The sequence below is a fragment of the Capricornis sumatraensis genome, chromosome 3, assembly GCF_032405125.1.
Source record: "Capricornis sumatraensis isolate serow.1 chromosome 3, serow.2, whole genome shotgun sequence".
In the NCBI taxonomy this organism is placed as follows: domain Eukaryota; kingdom Metazoa; phylum Chordata; class Mammalia; order Artiodactyla; family Bovidae; genus Capricornis; species Capricornis sumatraensis.
The window spans coordinates 142,593,286-142,616,235 of NC_091071.1; the positions used below are offsets into that span (position 1 = coordinate 142,593,286).

The window sequence follows — 22,950 nt, forward strand, 5'->3', positions numbered from 1 at the left end:
GCCACCAGGGAAGCCTTGATATGGTCTATAAATGGAAGCAAAAACCTCAAAAGTTTTTGCTTATACACTTATACAAAAATAATCTATTTCTAAATAACCCATCTCAAGGAGTTATAATAATATAACTCATTAATATTAATATAATATTAATCATATTAATGTGTTCTGGTTAATATGAATAATTATTTATTCTAACTATTAATAACTAATATGAATAACTCTTTACATTAAATACAATGTTGAGAAAGCCTTATATATTAAAGAGGGAACAGATAGATACCTTGAGAGCTCCATTTAGTTAGACATGATGTGCTTGACAAAAGCTGTAGGGATAATACAGTTTAGAGTTAGAAAAGAGTCAAATTTAATAAAAGAACAGTATGGTAAGTTAACTTAATTCTAATTATTCTTAGCTGTAACTCTAGAGTTTATTTAAACTCTGTATAGCCCACTATTAATACTAGATTTATGGCTTTCCCCCTGATTTTATAAATTTAGCTTTTTAAGTGTTACATTCGCATGGTTAAATGTTTTTCTTGAAAGTATGAAAGAGTTTATAACAAAAAATGTTCCTCACCACTGTCTCCTAGCTATCTAGTTCCTTTTTATAGCTAAGCTGGTGGAGTTATTATGCTTACTTAGCAAGCATACAGGAGTGGGTAAGCCTTTTCCTTTCTTCAGGGGGTCTTCACAACCCAGGGATCGAACCCAGGTCTCCCACATTGCAGGCAGATTTTTTACCATCTAAACCACAAGGAAAGCCTCCCCCCCCCCCCCAGATACAAATATATGTTATATAATTATTTTTACACAAATGGTGGCAGTTCTACAAACCCTTTTGCTCTTATTTTTCTCACTGCATAATGTACTGTCTTAGAAATATTACCATAACCATAAATAAGGGTGTCCTTGTTGTTTTTTAGAGCTGTGGGGAATGTCATTGTGTAGATGTACCAAAATCTATTTGATGCATTCTATATTGTTGGACATTGTTCTTCGTTGTCGTTGTTTAGTTGCTAATTGTGTCTGACTCTTTGTGACCCTATGGACAGTTGCCTGGCAGGCTCCTTTGTTCATGGAATTCTCCAGGCAAGAAAACTGGGTTACTATTTCCTTCTCCAGGTAAAAAAGAAAAGAGTAAAGTTTAACCAAGATTGTCAGTGTAGATATGCTTAGCTGAGTATTTTCTTTTTCTCCTATCCTTTCCTGTCCTATTCTCTTCTCTCTTTTCCATTTCTTTTCCCTCCCTTCTTCTCCCCTCTGTGTTTCTTTTCTTACTTTATCCAAGTTATTAGACTTTGTAAGTCCATATTGACATCAAAGCTATCAACATACTTTATTGAGATGTGGGATGTGGTGAGATTAGTCTTTTTGGGAGGGTGGATAAGTTTCTCAGTTTTATTGTAACATTTCAAATTTACAAGTTATATCATGCAGTTTTATCTTGTATCTTTATTTTGGGTGGTGCGTTGCTTTTCAGACCCTCTGGGTGAAGCTGCTGTAAACTGGTGGCAGGAAATAGATAATTGGATACTATGAGATAAATTTCGTTTAAGAAAGAACACCAGATAAGGAGAACTAAATTTTAGCACCAGCCTTGCTATTAATTATGTGACCTTCACTAAGTAGCTAAACATCTTCAGCACTCAGATTCTTCATTATCATCACTGCTTGCTGCAAAGGATTTTGTGATATCTTCAGTTGTAATATTAAAGAATTAATATTACATTTAATATCAAAATTTATTCTGATACAAATGCTGTTTTACAGAGGTGTCATGAAGATCTAGTAAGGTGGCTGATTCATGTTGATATATGGCAGAAACCAATACAATCTTGTAAAGCAATTTTCCTCCAATTAAAAATTAAAAAAAAAATTTAAAAAGATCTAATAAAAAAGTAAAAACACATTTTAATCTGTATAACAGTGCACAAAAATGTTAAAACCCACTGAAATAAAGTTTATGTATATAGTCAGATCCTTACAAGATATCTTTTTAGGGTTATTGTGTAATTGGTTGATAATAAATAACATGTGCATGTTCAATAAGAGAGTAGAGAAAAATAAGTTGTTTTAAACTCAAAAGGCATCCGCCATCAACCCAATCAGTTCAGAGTTGCTGTAACCACCAGAGCACATGAAATTATACCTTCATAGTTGATGCAGCCGTTGGAGTCTTCCTGACCTGCCATCAGGGCTTCCACTTCTTCTTCTTTCATCTTTTCACCTGATGAAACAAAACTCTTTGTTCAAGAAGAAAGCCAGAGAATATTCTCAAAATTACACCATGAGTGATGAGATTTGGACTCCTGGAGACCTCTTATAGGATAGACATCAAGACTCCTGTTCCTTTGGCAGGAAGTTTGCCAATAAATTTTTTTTGAATAAATGAATTAAATACACATTATACCTGATCATCCACACTCTATCCGGTAAGAACTACAATGCCATATGTTACTTATTCATAACCAATAATTCAAGTTATTAAGACTGTTTCCCCCAAATAAACTCACTGACATTGAGGCTAATTGAAATGGTCATTAACTTTTGACTATTCCTTTTCATTTTCCCTTTTAAGTCTTTCCCCCTATTTATTTTGGTTATAACATGATTCCCCTAAGTCATGCTCCTTCCTACATACTCTATCCTATTAAGTCCACTGAAATGAATTTCTCTTACCTAGTGTGGCTAGAACATGACGAAGTTCAGCACCCATGACAGTGCCATTGCCTTCCTTGTCGAAGACACGCAGACCCTCAACAAAGTCTTCATAAGTGCCCTGGTCCTTGTTGTTGGAAATAGCTTGCAACATGGGCAGAAATTGTTCAAACTCAATTTTCTTGGCATTCATCTCTGAAAGAAATTGCAATTTGGAGAGTTATCAGCTATCATAAAATGCTACCACTGAGTTACAAATTAAGCTTGAATGTTCATTCTGAATCATCAGAAAGATCTTCATACAGCTTACATTTCAGTTGGTAAATGGCTGCTGACAGAAAGTTTGTAACAGAGAATAGCATGACCTCTGGAGTTCTAGTGCTTGAGCTTTTATCCTTAATTCACCATTTACAAATACATGGTCATGGGCAAGTTTCTTAACCTCTTTGTGCCTCAACTTTTTAATCTTTCAAAAGCAATACTTTGTAGTGCTATGTGAACATTAAATGAGGTAATAATGCACAGTCTATTACAGGACCTGGGACAAACTGAGTGCTTGATCAGTGTCAGCTACTATTTTATTAGTATTGTCAATTAACAAATACTGTAAATACTAGGGAAGCAATATAGAAATATACTGATAACAAACCTATTGGCATATAAATATAGCAAAACTTGCTGAACTTTAATATGTATTCCACCATTGTTTGAGTTTTTGCAGAGCTTTCAATTTCTTTAAATTTTAATTTTAAAAAAAGAAGCCTATGAGAAGAATGTGCATGTTAAATACTTTGTGATCTCCTGACTTTGTGGTTTTAGAAGTCTGGAGATGATAAGAACTTCTTCAGTAACCTTCTGACAAGGTAAATGGTATTCATAGCAAAAGTATAAAACAGACTAATCAGATGTACACAAATAGATAAAGTTATGTACCCATAAATCAAAATTGCATTTACCAATCTTTCCTTATAGTGTAGAAATCTAGTACATTGAAAAAATTAAATTTGAATGAGAAAATTAAATTTGAATGCTAAATAAATGAACATTTATGTAATAATTCCATTAAAGACAGAAGTTTGATAAGTTAGAAAATGGCAGTTAAGAATGAATTTGGCTAACTGAGCTCTCAGTTTATCTGATATTCTCAGCTACTTTTTGAATAAGTTATGTGGACATTTTTGTCCAAAGGAACTATAATTTGAGGAAAATTCCGGCAGACTGATTTAGAGGTAGTTTTTTTTCTTAATCAAATATTTTTCTTTTGTAACAAAGGAACATAGTCTTTTCTAGAAAAAAGAGATTGCCTTCCCAGCGTTATTTTCCATACAGTAAAGATAAACTGAGATATCTACTTGAAAAAAACTTCAGTTTTGTCTCTTCTGTTTTGTTCAGAGTGGTATTTCCCAACAGACTATTATACTTTGCCATGAACCATGGGATTAGAAAAAATTTCCTTGTTGTTGACTAATGACTAGATTACCCTACCCAGTAATCACCTCTGCAGTTTTGCCACTTACATATTTCACTAGCTTTTGCCTTAGGATTTTCCTTGGGCAACCAAATGCAGGTTTTGGCTTAAAATTTTTAATTCTTTCTAGAATTTTTATTAAGGTGTCATCTGTCTATTCTTAATTAAGATAGCCAAGTTTCTTTTAAGATGGTCACAGAAGCAGGGTATATTTAGATAGCATGATGATGATGATATTAGCATTAGGTATTGTTTCCTTTCATTAACACGAAATTATGCTTATGAATTCTCAAAGGAAGGTTAATATATCTTATGGAGGAAAAAACAGACTAGATAGCCAAGAAACACAGTTACCATCAGGAGTAAATTAAGTCCTATTCTATGGAACTTGTTTCTCAATAACCCTCTCTCTCTTACACATACACACACTCCCACACATGCACACACACTCCCAGCTTCTTGGAAAAACATGTGGTTACCTTCATTGCTGGGGTTTCCCAGAACCTTCTTGACCTCTGCATTGGTGGGATTTGTGCCCAGAGCCCGAAGGACATCACCAACCTGGCTTAAGGTGATCTTGCAATCACCTGTTCTGTCGTAGAGGAGAAACGCCTCCTTGAATTCTGCACGAAGCAAGAAACATTTGGTTGCTTTTTTTCTGCCTCAAACTTATAAAGGAACCCAAACTTCATCAAGGATCCAGTTCAAACTCTCCTCTATTTTATAACTTTTGCCAGTCTCTTAAGTTGCTATCTTTGGAATTTCCTTTTTCTGAGTTCAATGGCAACCCTCTTTGACATTTCTTTTTGGGACTGTTTTAAAGCTGCTGCTGCTAAGTCACTTCAGTCGTGTCCGACTCTGTGCGACCTCACTGATGGCAGCTCACCAGGCTCCACCATCCCTGGTATTCTCCAGGCAAGAACACTGGAGTGGGTTGCCATTTCCTTCTCCAATGCATGGAAGCGAAAAGTGAAAGTGAAGTCGTTCAGTCATGTCCGACTCTTCACGACCCCATGGACTGCAGCCTACCAGGCTCCTCTGTCCACTGGATTTTCCAGGCAAGAGTACTGGAGTGGGTTGCCAGTGCCTTCTCTGTATTTTAAAGCAGCATTTCTAATTTCAAGTCATATTTTCAGTTCAGTTCAGTTCATTTCAGTTGCTCAGTCGTGTCCGACTCTTTGCGACCCCATGAATTATAGCATGCCAGGCCTCCCTGTCCATCACCAACTCCCGGAGTTCACTCAAACTCACGTCCTTCGAGTCGGTGATGCCATCCAGCTATCTCATCCTCGGTTGTCCCCTTCTCCTCCTGCCCCCAATCCCTCCCAGCATCAGAGTCTTTTCCAATGAGGCAACTCTTCGCGTGAGGTGGCCAAAGTACTGGAGTTTCAGCTTTAGCATCATTCCTTCCAAAGAACACCCAGGACTGATCTCCTTTAGAATGGACTGGTTGGATCTCCTTGCAGTCCAATTATTAGATATGGAAATTGAGAATCCTCACCATATTCATATCTCCTTCATCTGCCTTGGAAACAGGACTGGGTTAAGAAATTCTGATGCCTGGAGACATCTTAAGAATTCCTCATAAAATCCCTCATATAATTAACAAAGTTAATAAAATTTCAAGAAAACAAACATTCAATTTGGGTTGTGTCACATTAGGTTAACCCAAACTTCTCAAGTTATATAGAAAAACTTCTCTTGAGGTACAAACTTCCTAGACTCTCTTCTTAACTAATTTTCTTCAGGAGTAACTCCATTTTTCAGGAAAATTTTAGAAAGATGACACAAATCTCTAAGTTCTCTGGTGTCCTTTAACCATTGATGCATGACTTTAAGAGGCTCCTAGAGTTGGACACGATGGTAGCGACATAGCAGCAGCAGCAGCAGCAGTGTAACAGAGTCAGAAGGAAGCATATTTATTTGAATCTATTGTTATAGTGATTGCTTTAAACTTTATATTTTTCAGGTATGACATATGATAACATGTTGCTATATTAGTTTTATTATACAGATACATATTTTAATTTAAAATTTTGTGAAGATAATTGTAGATTCACATGCAATTTTATGAAATACAAAGAGATCTCTTAAATACTCTGTCTGGGGGAAATAGCATTTCCCTCAATAGTAGCATTTTTTCAAAATTATAGTATATGATATATATACACTATATATATATATATATGTATATGATCATAACCAGAATATTCACATAACCAGAATACTCACATTGATAGAGTCCGCATATTTTACTCAGATTTCCCTAGTTGTACTTGTATTCATGGGTGTATGTAAGTACACATTTTAAAAGTGTCTGTTTTTATAACAGTCACTCTGTTGATTGTGTGCGTGTGTGCTAAGTCACTTCAGTCTTGTCCAACTCTTTGTGACCCTATGGACTATAACCCACCAGGATCCTCTGTCAGAGGGATTCTCTAAGCAAGAATACTGGAGTGGGTTGCCTTGCCGTCCTCCAGGGGATCTTCCCCACACAGGGATTGAACCCACATCCTTTACGTCTCCTGCACTAACAGGCGAGTTCTTTTTTTTTTTTTTTTTGTTACCACTAGTGCCACCTGGGAAGCCGCATTCTATGGCTTACTTGCCCTAAATTTGGTAACTTTCCTTTGACAGAATTGGTTTTGCCTTTCAGGATTACATTAACCCAAAATTAAGAAGTGTACACCAAAAAGACAGAAAGAGGTGCTACTACGGATTTAGGAGCAAATAAAGACATTTTAATTGAAACTACAAAGCTAAATTGAATCACTTTTCCTGGCAAACCTAGAAGTACTGGTGGTGATCTGTTGGAGTTTAATACCAACACTTAAAAACTCATTTGTGAATGAGCTGGTAGAAGTGAAAGCATTCCTTTTAGGCCATTAGTGGCCTCAGATCAAGAGATACTATCTAGCTAGATGACTCAGAAAAATATCTTAACTATCCTTTTATCCTCTAATCCAAGACTACTAGACATTGAATTCACAATCAACTATAGATCATGTTACCACTCTTTGCTGAAACATCCCCCTCAAATTCTATTCAAATTGACATCACAGATAATTTCCCTTACCTAAAAGACATGCTCTAGGTCCTGTGGGGTCATTAGTCAAATACAATTTTTCATCTTTCTAAGGGAATTGTGAAACTGAACTGCTCTTATTACTGGCTCCAGGCTTTCAAGCAGATTGCTCAGAGGGCTCCCTATTACACTGGTCAGATGCTGATATAGAAATAGGGTTTTATGGGCTGTAATGGAATCTCTTTGACAGTAACTCTTTTGTTGATTTAAAGGCCAAGAACAGAAAGATATTGCTCTTCTTACTCCAGCTTTTTAAAGCTTAGTTATTCCCATGAAGAGTCTAAAACATGGGTTAGCCAATGACTATCTACAGGCTGGCCACCTCTTTTTGTAAATAAAGTTTGATTGGAATATAGTCATGCCCATTCATTGATGTATTGTCTATGACTTTTCATACCTCAGGGACAGAACTGAGTTGTCTCCACTGAGACTGTAGTGCCAACAAAGGCTTAGCTATTTACTATTTAGCCCTCTAGGAAAAATTTGCCAGCCCCTAGTCTAGAACAACACTCTTCTAGGATTTTTTGTGATGATTGAAATGTTTGTATCCAGGCTTCCCAAAAAGATAGTAGTAACGAGCTGCCCATGGCTTTTGAGCATTAAAATATGACTAATGCAAAGCAGAAAGTAGACTTCTAAATGCATTTATTTTTACTTAATTACATGTTAAATTTAAAAAGCCTCATGCGGCTGGTGGCAACTTTTCTGGATGGCACAGGCCTTAACACCTTTAGAATGCTATAATTTTCTGGTGTTCCTGTCTTTACTCCAAACTTGTGATACATTCAAATAGAGCAGCCGTGAGAAAAGCTAATCATTGAAGAAGGAAGCAAACAAAGCATGCCTTTATTTATTTCTTAAAATATGTTTTCCTTTTAATTTAAGGGTCTCTCAAAGGGTTTTTAAGGCTTCTGTTTCTTGGTTCTACCATAGTTTGGCAGTCAAAATGACACTGTAAGTTAGATATTTGAGAGGACTGGATACAGTACCAGATATTGTAGAAGCATCATTAGTCAAAATAGATTAAAAGTCAAGCAAACCATAGCAGAATTACCAACTGCTTTCAAAGAAAAACTAGTCCTTTTAGTACAATGTCAAATGATCTTGAGTTGAGTCATCAAATCATCTAATTTGTCTACATGAAGGCATTGACCATGAAGTAGATATAAATGAGTCTGCTATGGCAAATATCCTTTTATTTTCTTTCCTTTTTTGAAATATTTTAACTGATGTCCAAATGTGAGGTATTCTTGACACTCAAGAAAAAGCCGAAAAATGTTGACTCCTTTAGGTATAGAATGGAGTATAATTATATTCTTATGAATATCTTCACAATTATTTTTATATTATATAGCATAAATATATAATATACACATACTTATTTTTATGACCAATATTTGTACAATATTATATAACTAAAATTTTATTATTTGATTCCATTCTTTCTATAGATGTATTTTTGTCTCAATTTATCTAAGTATGTGACTTTTTTCCATTAAACATTTTGTCCTACACTTTCCAGTAAAAAACAAGATTCATAGGCCATGGGATCTCTTAGATCTAAAGACCTGAAGAAGAAACAATGAAAGTGTTAGTGAAACTATTCAGATTCTTTTGAATCTCTTTGAGCTTAAAGTCTTGCAGTTAGAAATTGTTTCTATGAAACAAATTTCTAATTAATTCAGCTAGTTTTGATTTTGATGCTATCATTAATTTTTTTGATCTTTAAGTCAGTCTCAACGTCCCTCTGGGAGTCTGTCCTGCATCTCTAAAGATAGACTAGGAAATGTCTAAGTTTCCTTCCACAGGTTTTCTTTTGTTTGTTTTTAAATAAATCATTTCCCCCTCTATCTCTGAGTGTACTTTTCCCCCTAAACCCACTTCACCCTCTATTTCTCTCAACTCACTGTGGTGCCTATTGAAATCATGTGTATTTGGTAACTGGGTAGTATTATAATCAATTTTATTTTCTAAAGTGAACAATTTAGATGTGTCAAATTTCTGTTTAGGTATTTGATTAACAAATCAGCCATCCAAGATCCACATCCTTTTGGGGGGTATATGTATAGTATTACCTACTATATCAAATTAGTTCTATTTAGAAATCAGTGAACACAAGGAATTATTTTGTACTGTTTAGCTTTTGTTTGCTTAAACCTTTGATTATTGATTATAAATGAAGGGTTCATGCTGAGAGAATTTATATTTAGAGGGATTGAGAGCATTTATATTTAGAGTGACAGCACTAGCGGGGATAATTAGAAAGAGCTAATCTCATCTCAAGGGAGTTGGTTTTCTCACATGCCATCTTTATGAGTGTGCACATATTAACAACTATATCGTTTAAACTTACCATCCTGCTGTTGCTTAGAGAACTCGATCTGTTAGAAAGAAATTAACCACAAAGAATATTTTAACCGAACAAAAATGTCCTGATTTTATAAATGTATCCAAGCTCATTCCCTGAGTAATCATCAAAGTAAGCTCAAAAGGTATGCCTACTTTTCAGAGTTCAGGCATAGCTTGGATACTCACAGTTTGAGCCACACAGTAACATGCCTTGGAGATGAGTATTATTTCAGAAACTGAGCAGTGCTTTGCCTGCCTCTGAAGTAGAGAAGCTCAATTCACTTACCAGCAATCTGCTCAGCACTGAAGGACTGCAATGGCGAGAGAGAGGAAGAAAGAAAGAAACAACTAGTACTCTTTCAAATGCATTGACAGAAGGGAGTGCTCTCTGCTCTGAGGTTTTTAGGAAGCCGTGTAGGTGTCAGAGAATAAGAAGTTTGCCTTAGGATACTTTTGAATCTAGGAAAAATAAAAAGCTATTGCAAAACATAGTTAGGGAATATCTCTCTGTATCTTAACCCATGAGTCAATAATTTAACAAATATTAATTCAAATTCTTCCTGGAACAATATCATAGTCTGAGGTGCATTTAAGATATGTCTAGTATAGATATACTGTATTAAGAACTACAGACACACTGCATTAAAAAGATCACTTTAAGTCTTTCTTCTATTTAACCAGTATGTTTTACTCAATGCATCAAAAGCAGTTTATTTAATTTTAGTTATCAGTATCATTGGATTGTTTTTTTAAGGTGCAATATTTTGCTATAATTGCAGGTTTCCCCCCTAAATTTAGATATAATAAACCTTATGAGATATAGAAAGTTGGTGAAGCATAAAGTACTTCTTTTGCAAGTAAGATGTATTTCTCTAGTTGGCATAATAGCTTGAATTAATCTTGTCTATCCTCAACACACCTGGATAAAAACCAAAAGTAGATTCTACAGACTCACACTGAGCATGTTCTCTCCTCAGTTTCATTCCTATCTACTATCACATCTGCCTATAAATTACAAATAGTTTTCTCATAAGACCCACCATGATGGAGCTGCTGGGCTGCAGACAGTGGCGAAGCTGAAGAGTGAGTTGAGGGCCGCTCCAGTCCCTGAGTGGGTCCTCCCTTGCTGAGGCTGCCTTTTATTTTTGGAGAAGCTGTGACCTCACAGCTAGCATCAGGTTCCAGAGAGAAGTAGCCACTCCTCTTGGAGGGTTTTTTAACTTTCTTAGGGCAAAGGGAAGGAGAGATCTGTACCCTGAGGTCTATTTTTAGGGAATCAGAACCTAAGAGTGGATGGCCATGGTGGGACCAATGCCTATCAGTACTTTTATGGTCTTTATTCCTGAGACAGTCTCTTGGAGTGTCTTCCTTGAAGAAGATTCTTATTTGTTCAGTGGCAGAGGGGCTTAGAATTTCTCGAAAGACTCCACCTGACCTCTTCTCTTAGTGAATTATGGACTTTGCAAGCTTGAAGTCAGCAGTTTGTGTATAAATGGAACTTACTGGATGGGACTGGTTTGGGGTTTCAAATGGCAACTGCTATAGAAGGAAGAGCCTCTGGAGCTCTGTCCTCTGTGGTAAAGTTCAGAGGACTTGAAAGGGACGCACACATCCCATGTGCTTCTTAAGGTCCTACCAAGTGAAAATCTGGTCCGTTTGTGAAATCTCCAACTAAAGACCATTCTTTTGCACATTGTACTCTCAGAAGTATAGAATTCATTTAAGCCAGGTATGGTTTTAATCTCCATTTTTAGTATTCTTCCTTAGCATTCCTACCTTAGGGGTAGGTATTAGATTCCTTCCTTGTTCTCTTTAGGAGAAGGAAATGACAACCCACTTCAGTATTCTTGCCTGGAAAATTCCATGGACAGAGGAGCCTGGCAGGCCACAGTCCATGGGGTCGCAGAGAGTTGGACTCAGCTGAATAACTGAGCATGCACTGTTCCCTTTATGGTGGCTGACTAGTCATATTTTTTGAATTTATGAAATTCTTCTAGGAGGGAAAGCTGATGGGCCATTTTGTATTCTTTTTCCTCTCATTCTATACATATTCTTTTAAAATTTATAAACGTTGCTTGCTTTCTTACTAGAACATGGGGTTTCCCTTTCTGTCATGTCAAACATTTTGTGACTCAGTCACCAGACTGAGAACCAAAAGAATCCAAAGTGAAGCCTGTGAAATGCAAGTTGTAATTTAGAATTTTGAAGGTTTCCATGGGATTGGTATTAAATTTTCATGGCAGCTTACGTGAAAATAGGTAATTTCCTATTTCCTACACTTCCTAGAATGATATTGGGAAAAGATCAGTCTAGATGCCCACTGAAACTCAGACATGTTTGTCAGTTTTCTATATACTTAAAAGCAGCTCAAAGGCATAACAAATGTTAGAGATAAATTCTAATCTGAGTGCTGTTTTAGCAACTATTTTTAAGAAAATGATCACAAAAAGCATAGTCTCCCTCTGCTAGACAGAGGTATACTTTGCAACTTTCCCCAAGCCATTTGGAAAGAAATCAACATTTAAATGTATGTCATTCTTTTTTTTTTTTTGTCCAAATCTGCAAGTAGTGAAGAAAATCTGATAGAATCTGAATCCCAAAATGAGGCTTGAAAGTATAACTTAAACAGTATTAGAAGCCATATAAACACATTTTCATGAATAGATTGACATTTTGAAAGGTTGTTGGGAAATAGAAGTTAATAAAAAAAATTTTAATCCTTTGAATCATTAGGGGAAAATGAAAGAGAGGGACCAAGGTGGGAATTTGTCACCTTCGATAACTGTAATTGGAGTCTCGTGACTTTTGATGCACAAATTAAAGCCATTACAGCATACCATCTTTCTTTGTTTTAGTTTTAGGTATTGAGTCATTGCATTTGAATCGTCCTATGATCAGCATTGAGAACTGTCGTATTCTTTATTAAATCGTCAAAGTTACCCTATATCATACTCATCATATACCCTACATAATGCTTATTTTCTTTTTCTCAGATAGAAAAATGAGTCCTTGAATACATATAAAATACAATGTGCGTAAAATCCATCATGTAAACTGGAAAGTCAATTTAATAGCTGTATTTATGTTATAAACAAGTTATTCATAGCCACTTGCATACTATGTAAAAGTTTATTATTTATTAAAATACAATGGAGGCAGTTATTACACTACTTCACTTTAGTTTTTAATTCATATATTTATCACATAAAGAATGAGAGTTTGATTTTTTTAATGCTTATTGAGGAAAGAAAACATTTTTAAAAGTTATTGATAATGCTAGAGAAGGCTACAGTCTAGTCTAGTCTAGAGAATAAATTGTAGTTTAGAAGTCAAAAGACCTAGACACTGGCCTCATAGAATAAATGGAAGGTGATATTTATTCTCTGGTACACTTTTACACTTTGACAAATGGTAAAAACTTTCACTTGTATCTCTTCCTGGGTGTTATAATGATGGAGTAATCAACCCTTTGCACAAAGGCATGATATGGATACAAAATGTCAGTTGATTTTGGACTCGGTTTGCTATATGGCATCATTTTATTTTGAAAATTAGATTTAAGTCTCTTCTATCTGGAATGTTCTCCTGTCATCTCTGTTTCTTGGAAATTAATTATCCTTCAAAACCCTTGAAAGAACCTTTTCTATTTGCCTAACTCCTTTCTCCCACGTCAGTATGTTTAACCTTCCTCATTGTAAACTTCTGGGGAGCACAGGCTGCTGCTGGAGACCAGTTCCCTTGGTCCATGATGTGAACCTGAGTGTCAGCCAACCGCTCCCTCCTGGAGTGCTGCCCCTGCCTTATTCTTAGACCGTGTCCCCCATGATCCTATACAATACTTTGTCAACATTAGATACTCAACAGAATTTTCGTTAAATTAAAATCTTTAGAACAGGGACTTCCCAGGCGGCACTAATGGTAAAGAATCTGCCTGCCAATGCAGGAGACCTAGGTTCGATTCCTGAGTCAGGAAGATCCCCTGGAGAAGGAAACAGCAACCCACTCCAGTATTCTTGCCTGGAGAATCCTATGGACAGAGGAGACTGGCCGGCTACAGTCCATGGGGTCGCAGAGTCAGACACGACTGAAGCGACTTAGCACGTAGCACAGCACAGAACAGGTGTACAGTAAGCTCCTCCTTCAAACATGTTTCCTCCTCTAGGATATTATCTTCCTGGAGGGGAGAGACTGTGTCAGTTCCTTTAAAGAGCTTATATTCTAGAGGAAGGGGCACTCATGCACTCATTCTCCTCTGGTACTGCATCTCCAGCACCTAGAACTGCCAGGCACATAGTTAGTAGGCATGCTCATTTAAAATTATTGATATTATGCGCATGTGTGCACATTAAATCACTTTAATCGTGTTTGACTCTTTGCAACTCTATGGACTGTCAGCTGGCCAGGCTCCTCTGTCCATGGATTCTCCAGGCAAGAATATTGGAGTGGGTTGCCATGCCCTTCTCCAGGGGATCTTCCTGACCCAGGGAATGAACCCGCATCTCCTGCGTATCCTGCACTGCAGGCAGATTCTTTCCCGCTGAGCCAAAGGGAAGCCCTTATTGATGTATATGCCTCTATCTTTCCAGAATATATCTTTAGATTTTATATAAATGTTATGATCAGAACTTCTAATTGACCATCCCCTATTTTTTTAAAGCTTTTTTTTTTCTTTTCTCATTTTAGTCTACATACTAAAATGACTGTTGGTAAAATAACTACATTCCACATTTTTATGATTCATATAGTAAACAGTATTGGATTTAGATATGTAGCAGACAAGATACTGGTACTAAAAAGATTTTTATTGCAATGTTTTCAGATTGTTTCTTACTTTGAGAAATATTTTTCTAGTAGTAATCATGAGGTTTGGTTAACTGATTAAAGACAAGACAAAGCTGCTGGTATATAGAAAGTGTTGATTTATAGGAAAAATATTAACATGCATTTACTCAAACAGGCTGTTGGACTGATATATGTTAATCTTAAGTATAATACAAAGAACTATAATTAAAGATGATCTGGGAGATATGTGATGTTGAGTGCTGAGGGCTAATGCCCTAAGAAGGAAGATAGACTGTAGTTTTTAAAGAGCTTAATCATCACTGCTAGATACAAAGGAGAATGACTGGTGAAGTTAACTAAAGACCTTACTCTAACCGCTTTTCAATCTAGAAAAAGTTGTTGCATGTTCGCTGATTTAATGCCTGGCAGGGAGAACAAAGACCTGGATGTAAGCAAACCCTAACAAAAACTTAATTATTTTTACTCCAACCTTAGAGTTATGAGGAATTATTGTAAAAGGCAGGCATTTTGGAACTCTGAGAGTTTTGTGCTTTAGAACAGTTCACTTAATTTAATTTATTTTATTGCACTTTTTATTTCAACAAAGGATATATTTAGCTTGGTGACCCTAATATGGTGTAAAAAGGAGAAATTAAGAGCAACGAGAATACAGTACCAGCCTGAGTTGTCTAATATAAGAGTGAAGAGATGGCTGTATTGGATAAATTGATCCGAACAGAAGAAGAAATGAGTAATTCTGTGCTTAGGATGCCTAAACTAGTCACCTGAATTCACTCACATTAGAGCAAAGGCTGGATTATTAAAACAATACATTTTAGACCTACAGGAATTAACAGAGAAGTTTAAGTGAATTTTAATAAAAAATTTAAAATGTGACCTAAGTCTGTACTTCTTTGGATTTCTCATCAGCCTTCCCATTGTTAATAGTTGATAAACAAATCTAAGATTTCTTGAGTTGCTCCTGTTCTACTTTGTGCATTTGTGCGTAATTTAATTAAAAATCCAAGTTGTGTTTATGTTCTTTCTTTCCTTTTTTTATTTTTAAAATAAGAGCATTAGAATAAAAGTCTTTGTGTATGTATTTTAAGGAATTATAAGTATCTTCTTTTTCCTACTTTTCTGGAGTAGAACTTCCCTTTGTAACAACATGGATATGTGAATATTGACATTATTATTTTGGTGATTTCAGGTCTTTCGATAGGGTGGAAAAAATCCTAGAGGGGTTTGAGGTATTCAAAATTTTGTTCTGGTGCTTCTGTAATGAATCATGTCTTTTAATTAAATAACTTCTCTTATCTGGGTTATCAGTTCAGTTCAGTTACTCAGTCGTGTCTGCTCTTTGCTACCCCATGGACTGCAGCACGCCAGGCTTCCCTGTCCATCACCAACTCCCTGAGCCTACTCAAACTCATGTCCATCGTGTTGGTGATGCCATCCAGCCATTTCATCCTCTGTCATCCCCTTCTCCTCCTGCCTTCAATCTTTCCCAGCATCAGGGTCTTTTCCAATGAGTCAATTCTTTGCCTCAGGTGGCCAGAGTATTGGGGCTTCAGCTTCAACATCAGTCCTTCCAATAAATATTCAGAACTAATTTCCTTTAGGATTGACTGGTTGGATCTCCTTTCAGTCCAAGGGACTCTCAAGACTCTTCTCCAACACCACAGTTCAAAAGCATCAATTCTTCTGCGCTCAACTTTCTTTATAGTCTAATTCTCACATCCATATGTGACTACTGGGAAAACCATAGCTTTGACTAGACAGACCTTTGTTGGTAAAGTAATATCTCTGAGTTATAGCTTCCTCAAATAAGAAATATTATTCTGCATGGTTTCTAGGATTGCTTGTGGTTCTATAATGTTTTGAGTTTTTCATCCTTTTCTCAGTAGTATCTACAGCAAGTCGCTTTTTTCCATGGAAAAAAATTGCCTAAAAATTTGATATATTACTTTGAACCAGTTTAGATAAAGAGAAGTTGAGCAAAACAAAATTTTGTAACACTGTTCTAATGAGTGTTTTATATCTTACTTATATCAGAAGATGGTATATCATTGGGTACCTAACTAGGAAAAAGAACCTCACTTGCAACAGTGAAAGGAAGAAAGTCAAGTTGAATAAGATGTAGTTTTATCTTAAGGAAAAAATTTTCTGCTCTGGCTTCAATCCACTATTATTGATTTATGATCAAGATGACAAGGGTTTATCATCTATATAATTGACATTTTCACCAGTATAATTGAAGCCATTACTACTTATATATATTGCAATTTTTGCCTTCCAGATTCTGATTTGGGAGGAGAAACAAACTGTAGAACTTGATATAGGGACAAATTATAGAAGATCGCCTTTTCATACAAAAAGTATTCTAGTATAAAGAGAAGAAGAAAAAAGTGTAGTATCAGCAGACTAAATATAATCCTTGCCACAATTTCCATGAGTCAGGTGGTGTTTAATGCTGGGTAATTATGGAAAGGCTTCTAAAGACAACTTGCCAGGGGGTTCATTCCCAGCACTAAAATGTCAAGAGGCTAAATTTGGCACTGCCACTTTGTGGTCTCCTTGTCTTGCAAAAATTTCATTACCTTTAAAATTAAAAGTGCTATTCACTAATTATTGGTAAACACTCCTATTCCTTTCCAAACTGCCTTTACTTTGCAAAGACATTATCTAGTTAAATATTATTTAAAATATAATTTTAGACAGAGTTACAGAATGCCCTTTAATATTTTCTCACTCCACTCCACCTGTTCTCTTCTTTTGCAGGGTAGGTGTTTCAAAGTGGAAACTTGATACCAATACTTAGTGATAGTCTCAAATAATTTTTGATTTGCTCCTGAAGTTATAATCATGCCACAAATGGATGAATATTGCAACTGGTTGACATTCTAGTTGTATTAAAAGGCCAGGGTAAAATAAGACAGATTCTTAAAATTATATGAAGAAAACTTAGAAACAACTTACATCTTCACATATTCCTTCTAATTAGAAATTGACTATATGTCTCCTTTCTCTCTTTCTTTTCCTCAGACTAGTTATGATTTAATCATACATGTGGCATTATGTTCCTTTATATCACCCCAAAGAATATTTGGTTGAGATTTCCAGTTGTTTGTAAACAAAATACAAACCCATACTATTCTTAGAATATTAGTCTAATGGCAAAATTTGCATGTCAGGTTTGACATAAGTTCATGTTTAATTAAACAAAAGCAAAATTATTCTAAAATTCAATAAGCTTCACTACTTTTAACAACATTTAAATATACTTTGGTATAATTTTTTCCAGCTTTATTGAAATATGATTGACATATAATATTGTATAAGTTTAACGTGTACAACATGATGATTTAACACATGATGATTTTGATGATTACCACAATAAGTTTAGTTGGTTAATATAACCATCATATTGCATAGTTATCTTTTTTGTGGTGAAAACCACATAATTTGCTCTCTTAGCAATTTTCAAGTATACAACATGGCACTGTTAACTATAGTCATTATATTGTATTTTAGATCCTTAGAACTCGGTAATCTTTTAACTGCACGTTTGTACCCTCTGATAATATTCACTCTTTTCTCCCATCCCCACCCCACCCTGGCAATTACCAGTCTACTCTCCTAACAGCATTTTTGATATCCATGTTCCATTTACAACTTTTTACGGGAAGCTGGACCAAAGTGATTAGGGTGTCTTTCTGGGATTCTAATATCTCACCTTCCATCTGTAAATGAGAACACCCAAACTGTCAGCAACATGTGCTAAGATAAGGGAAAGCTGAGGAAAACAGAGCAGTAATGAACTGCCAAGATGAAAGGTCTCAATGAACTAGCTCTGATGGGTGCCAGTAACCCCCTCCCCTGGCTGTAGAGGGCTGTGCAGGGCAACATGAGAGTCACTCTTACATTGATCACTCTTACCCTCATCTTTAAGAGCAAAAAAGTCTTCTTTTCACATTCTTAGAAACAGCAACTTACCCTTTATAACAGGAGGTAGTTTAGGAAATGGTTAATACAGTTGACTCTGGATTTATCCTGGTAGGTTATCCTAGGTCTATTACATACTTGTTATTTGAACATGGACTTGACACTGGACCTCATTTAGGCTTGGTTTCTTGCAAAATGTAGCTAAAAACAACCTAAGTGCAATGTTTTGACTATTAAATGTTATAATTAGGTACAGAATAAAATCATAATAAATATTGATTATTAAAAGAGCTTTATAATATTCAAACCTTTTCACAAGCTATGAGCTCATTTATTTTTCCAACAATTCTTCTAAGTGGGACTGGGTTTGTGGTTGTTAGTGAAAGTCGCTCAGTCATGTCCAACTCTTTGCGACCCCATGGACTATACCGTCGCATGGACTATACAGTCCATGGAATTCTTCAGGCCAGAATACTGGAGTGGGTAGCCTTTCCCTTCTCCAGGAAATCTTCCTAACCCAGGGTTTTAACCCAGGTCTCCCGCATTGCAGGTGGATTCTTTACCAGCTGAGCCACAAGGGAAGTCCTAGCTTTGTTAGGGATGAGAAAAAATAACTTATAGATTAACACCAACAATCCTATACCTGGACCAGAACACTTCAGATGTTGCAATGAATACATAATATTTGACTCCACCAAATACTCACCAGTAAAGAGATACATTTATTGGGAATGTTATATTTCCACCTTATCCATTAAATTGAAAGTTTAAGGCTTCCCAAACACATGGTCAATTGTTGCTGTGAGACTTGTTATTGACGAGTTTCTGTCAATGCATTCTATACCTTTACAACTTTTTTTTAAAATGTTGCCTGCAGTATATTGTCAGGGATGACCTGACTGAGTGATGACTACAACAAGAATTAAAATTTAAACAGCACAATGACAGACATATTCAAAATCTCATCACTTCAGAGCAATCCCAACGTACCAGCCAAGGCATGCATCATGCAAAAAATTTGCTTAAAGTGAAGATCTTCTAAAATCTAGGCAAATGAGCATCTCATTGCTTATCTACTTCTGTTATTTCATTTGGTTGTAGTTTTGGGTGACAGGTGTTAAATCTTGTTTGTATTTGCAGCTAAACTCATGGTGGGTTTTACTTCCTACATTTGCAATTCTGCCAGGCAATGTTCTACAGTATCACTCTCTGAAAGCAAAGAGTGCTTAGAACCACCCAGGACAATAGCTTTAACGCTCAGATATCAGCATAGCTGATGTTTGAAAAGGATACTCAGAAAAAATCCATGGGGCAAGAGCATATCAGGTAAGCCATCCCTCAGAAAATATCAAAGGTTTAATGTCAGAACAACAAAAGAAATGTCCTAAACAAATAACCAATAATGTGGGAAATAGGTTGGAAAACACATTTAAGAAATTGATCAAACCAGTTCATATTGTTCATAGTTTATGGAGAGTCAAATATATGGCTAGTAACATAACTGGGATAGTACTGAGGGATTAAATATTATGACTGCTATGATTACACTACACAAAGATAGTTCCACTTAAACTTCAGCCCTAATCAAAGTATAAGGAACAGCTAGATTTCTAATCTTATATGATTTATGAAAGACAGTGTAAAATCCAATTAAGTCTTTTTCCCTTTATCGAGTTTTCAGGAAGTTAATGAACGCATATAATAGCTCTATTAATTTCTTTAAAGTCCATTTTCTCTGCTTGAAAAAGTTTATAACTTATATGAGGTAATATATTTAGAAATATCATTGAGTGATTAAAAATCATAATATGAAATGTTTTAATGCACATCTTAATTAGCCTTCTTACCTATTGGGATGAAATTAGATTTTATAAATTTCTCAAGTTGCATCACATTCTTTGGCTATGTTATCATATGTATAAATATGTTCTGATTTCATAGTGTTGAATACGTATCATTAAAGCCATTTAAATTCTTTTACAAAAATATATTTCAATTCTGCTTTATTCTTTTTTCTCTTTCTGTTAAGAATGAGCTCTCTGAATAGAAGATAATGTTTCTTCTAGATTCATTTAACATCCCTTTTCAGTTTGTGTCCCTTATTAAAATCCATCACCTCTCTCATTCTACAATGAAATAGTGAAGATGGAGTATATCCTATCCTTACAGAGATTCTCTAGGAGAAATTCCTTCTTTTTGTGTGTGTGTGCTAGCTCACAGTAGCATTAATTCAAGATACAGATGAAAGGATAAACCAGTTTTCAAGATACAGAAAAGCATCACTTCTCTGCTACAAAGAAGCAATCAGTTTAATTTTTGGATTTAAAAAATGATTCCTTACTTGTCTTGTCTTGGAGACTTTTACCTGCCAAACTAAAATTTTATTTACTTACTTATTCTTACACAGTTCCTTGGGGAAGAAAATTAATGCCTGTTTTCATTAGTGGGATACTTCATTTTCTCCTTAAGAAGGCACATTTTTTTCCTTTCCAAATGCTTGGAGTCCCAGATACAAAAGGGTGATATTGTTTTATAAATCACGATAAATATAAAGAGGAATCACTTTGACAGTGATTCATATCTTTAGTGTTAATATACAATGGAGAGTCAAAGAATAGAGGCAGTCGAAATTATTGTAGTGTCTGTAATCTTGCTTATTGTACAATGTAATCAGTGTGCATGTATAAGATACATTAACCAGTATTGCTAGAGATGAAAAATGTGATTTTCTCCTAATGAACTGTATGCATACAGTTCTCAAGATAGAAAAACATTTATTGGAAGATATAACATTCATTTCTTCTCCTAAGTGGATATTCATTAAGAATAGTTCCTAACCAATATTAGATTCTATGATGAACTTTTTTCATATATGACTTCAGTGACTTACAAACTCAAGATAAAACATCTACGATGATCTACTTCTACTTTGAAATATAAAATTTCATGTTTAACTGTACTATTGTAAAAATTTTAAATATATTTACTTAATGTTATCACATACATCTAAGGGTAATCTAATTCAATATTTTTGACAAAATATTTTAAATATCTACAATTATACTAAAATAGTCAATGAATTATTTTTTAATAGGTTAGCTTGATTGTTACAACTAAACAACATATTAAATACTAACAAGGATTAAGTTAGCAAAATTCAGATTTATTAAGCATAGAACTGTTGGCTTCAGTGAAATGATCACCTCCTAGGCACTTCAGCTACTAGTTTTCCATATAAGGCAGGGTTCCTTTGATGAAGATTTTCAAACTGTCATTTGGACCAATCAGAGCCCAGTGAATGAAGAGACAGTGCACATTTGATAGGTCATATTACTGAGAAGTAACAGGCACATCCATAGCATTATTTTTCCAAAAGCCGATAACCTTTCAGCAGTCGAGAACTTTGATCACAGCGAAACGTTGACACAAAAATCAATCACATTCTCCTTAGTTCAAGATCAGTATGCAAGGAAGAGCTCAAAGACAGAAGCTCAAAGCCATATAACTAACAAGTTTTACAATATTGGTGGTGGGGGAGGTTAGTTTCATTTAGAAGCAACTCACATTTTGAATTAAATGCTGTATATAAATAAGCAAGATGACAGTTATAGTCACTGAAACACTTGAGTGCGTAGTTATCTGCACTGAGATCTCATTTAGTGTTGTATCAAATTTTATTAAGCAAAGCGAAGGGGGAATTAACTTGAGTTGCAAAAATCTCTTTTTCAGATGAAATACAGCAGCTGTCATATACATCTAGGACAACTGGGTCATCAGCTGTTTTTAAACTTTTGGAAACAAGTAGGGACTAAAACTCTCTTTTTAATGTAGCTTTAAGGAAGAGTTTCAGTTTCCAGAGATTTTATTAAAAAAAAAGAAACCATTGGTTTAAATGTTTGTAAAACATAGGCTTTGACAATTGAGGGAAAAAAAGAAACAGAAAACAAAGAGTACAGCAAACACAGGTTTCAAATATAATGCCATACTCGTAATAATTTTACTGAAATGGTGTGCTGCAGTTTCAAGTTTTTTAAAATCAGGATTCTCCTCTACCCAGATCTATCAGTTTGCTTAGTAATTCCATTCCTCTCAATGAAAAACATGCCCCCTCTGCAAGTCCCTAGCGTTCCCCACTGTTAAGAGATGTTTCAGTGACCAAACAATTCACCCTTTTTGTTACCTTGATGGCAGAGAGGTCAATCTTTTCTTCTTTGGGTGGGGCAGGTGCAGGTGCTGGGGCAGGGGCCGGGGCGGGGGCAGCAGCAGCAGCAGGTTTCTTTACGTCCTTCTTTGGTGCCATTTTGTTTAAAAGGATGGGTTAAAAAAAATGAGAGAGAAGGAGCACCTCCAAAAGAACCTGTCAAAGTGATTCTTGGAAGAGGAGTGGTGGTTCGGTTGATCCACAGCCCAGAGTCTTGCAGGTGGACCCAGAGTGTTAAACGGTATAAGGGCATGCATATATATTTCACTTAGTGCCTAACAGAATCTTGACACTTGGGGCTGGATTGGACAGTTCCCTAGTCCAGGGGGATGGCATTCCGGCTCAGACTATAAATGGAATCAAAAGGGTCAGGGCTTCATCAATTTTTTTAACTCCTCTTGCTTTCCACCCCACCCCCCCTGCCCCCACCACCTTCATATATAAAGGAGAAAGAAGTATGAC

At 35.7% G+C, this 22,950-nt stretch overlaps 1 protein-coding gene across 1 annotated transcript; it reads right to left on the reverse strand.

The window, feature by feature from the left end:
• Window positions 1–294: 294 nt before the first annotated feature.
• Window positions 295–22,587, reverse strand: MYL1 (myosin light chain 1). The gene is made up of 6 exons (XM_068967952.1): window positions 22,468–22,587; window positions 9,565–9,592; window positions 4,606–4,749; window positions 2,680–2,853; window positions 2,150–2,227; window positions 295–323 (listed from the first exon to the last, which is right to left on the reverse strand). Exons 1-6 carry the CDS (start codon window positions 22,585–22,587, stop codon window positions 295–297), a joined length of 573 nt encoding a protein of 190 aa, XP_068824053.1.
• Between the last annotated feature and the right edge of the window lie 363 nt (window positions 22,588–22,950).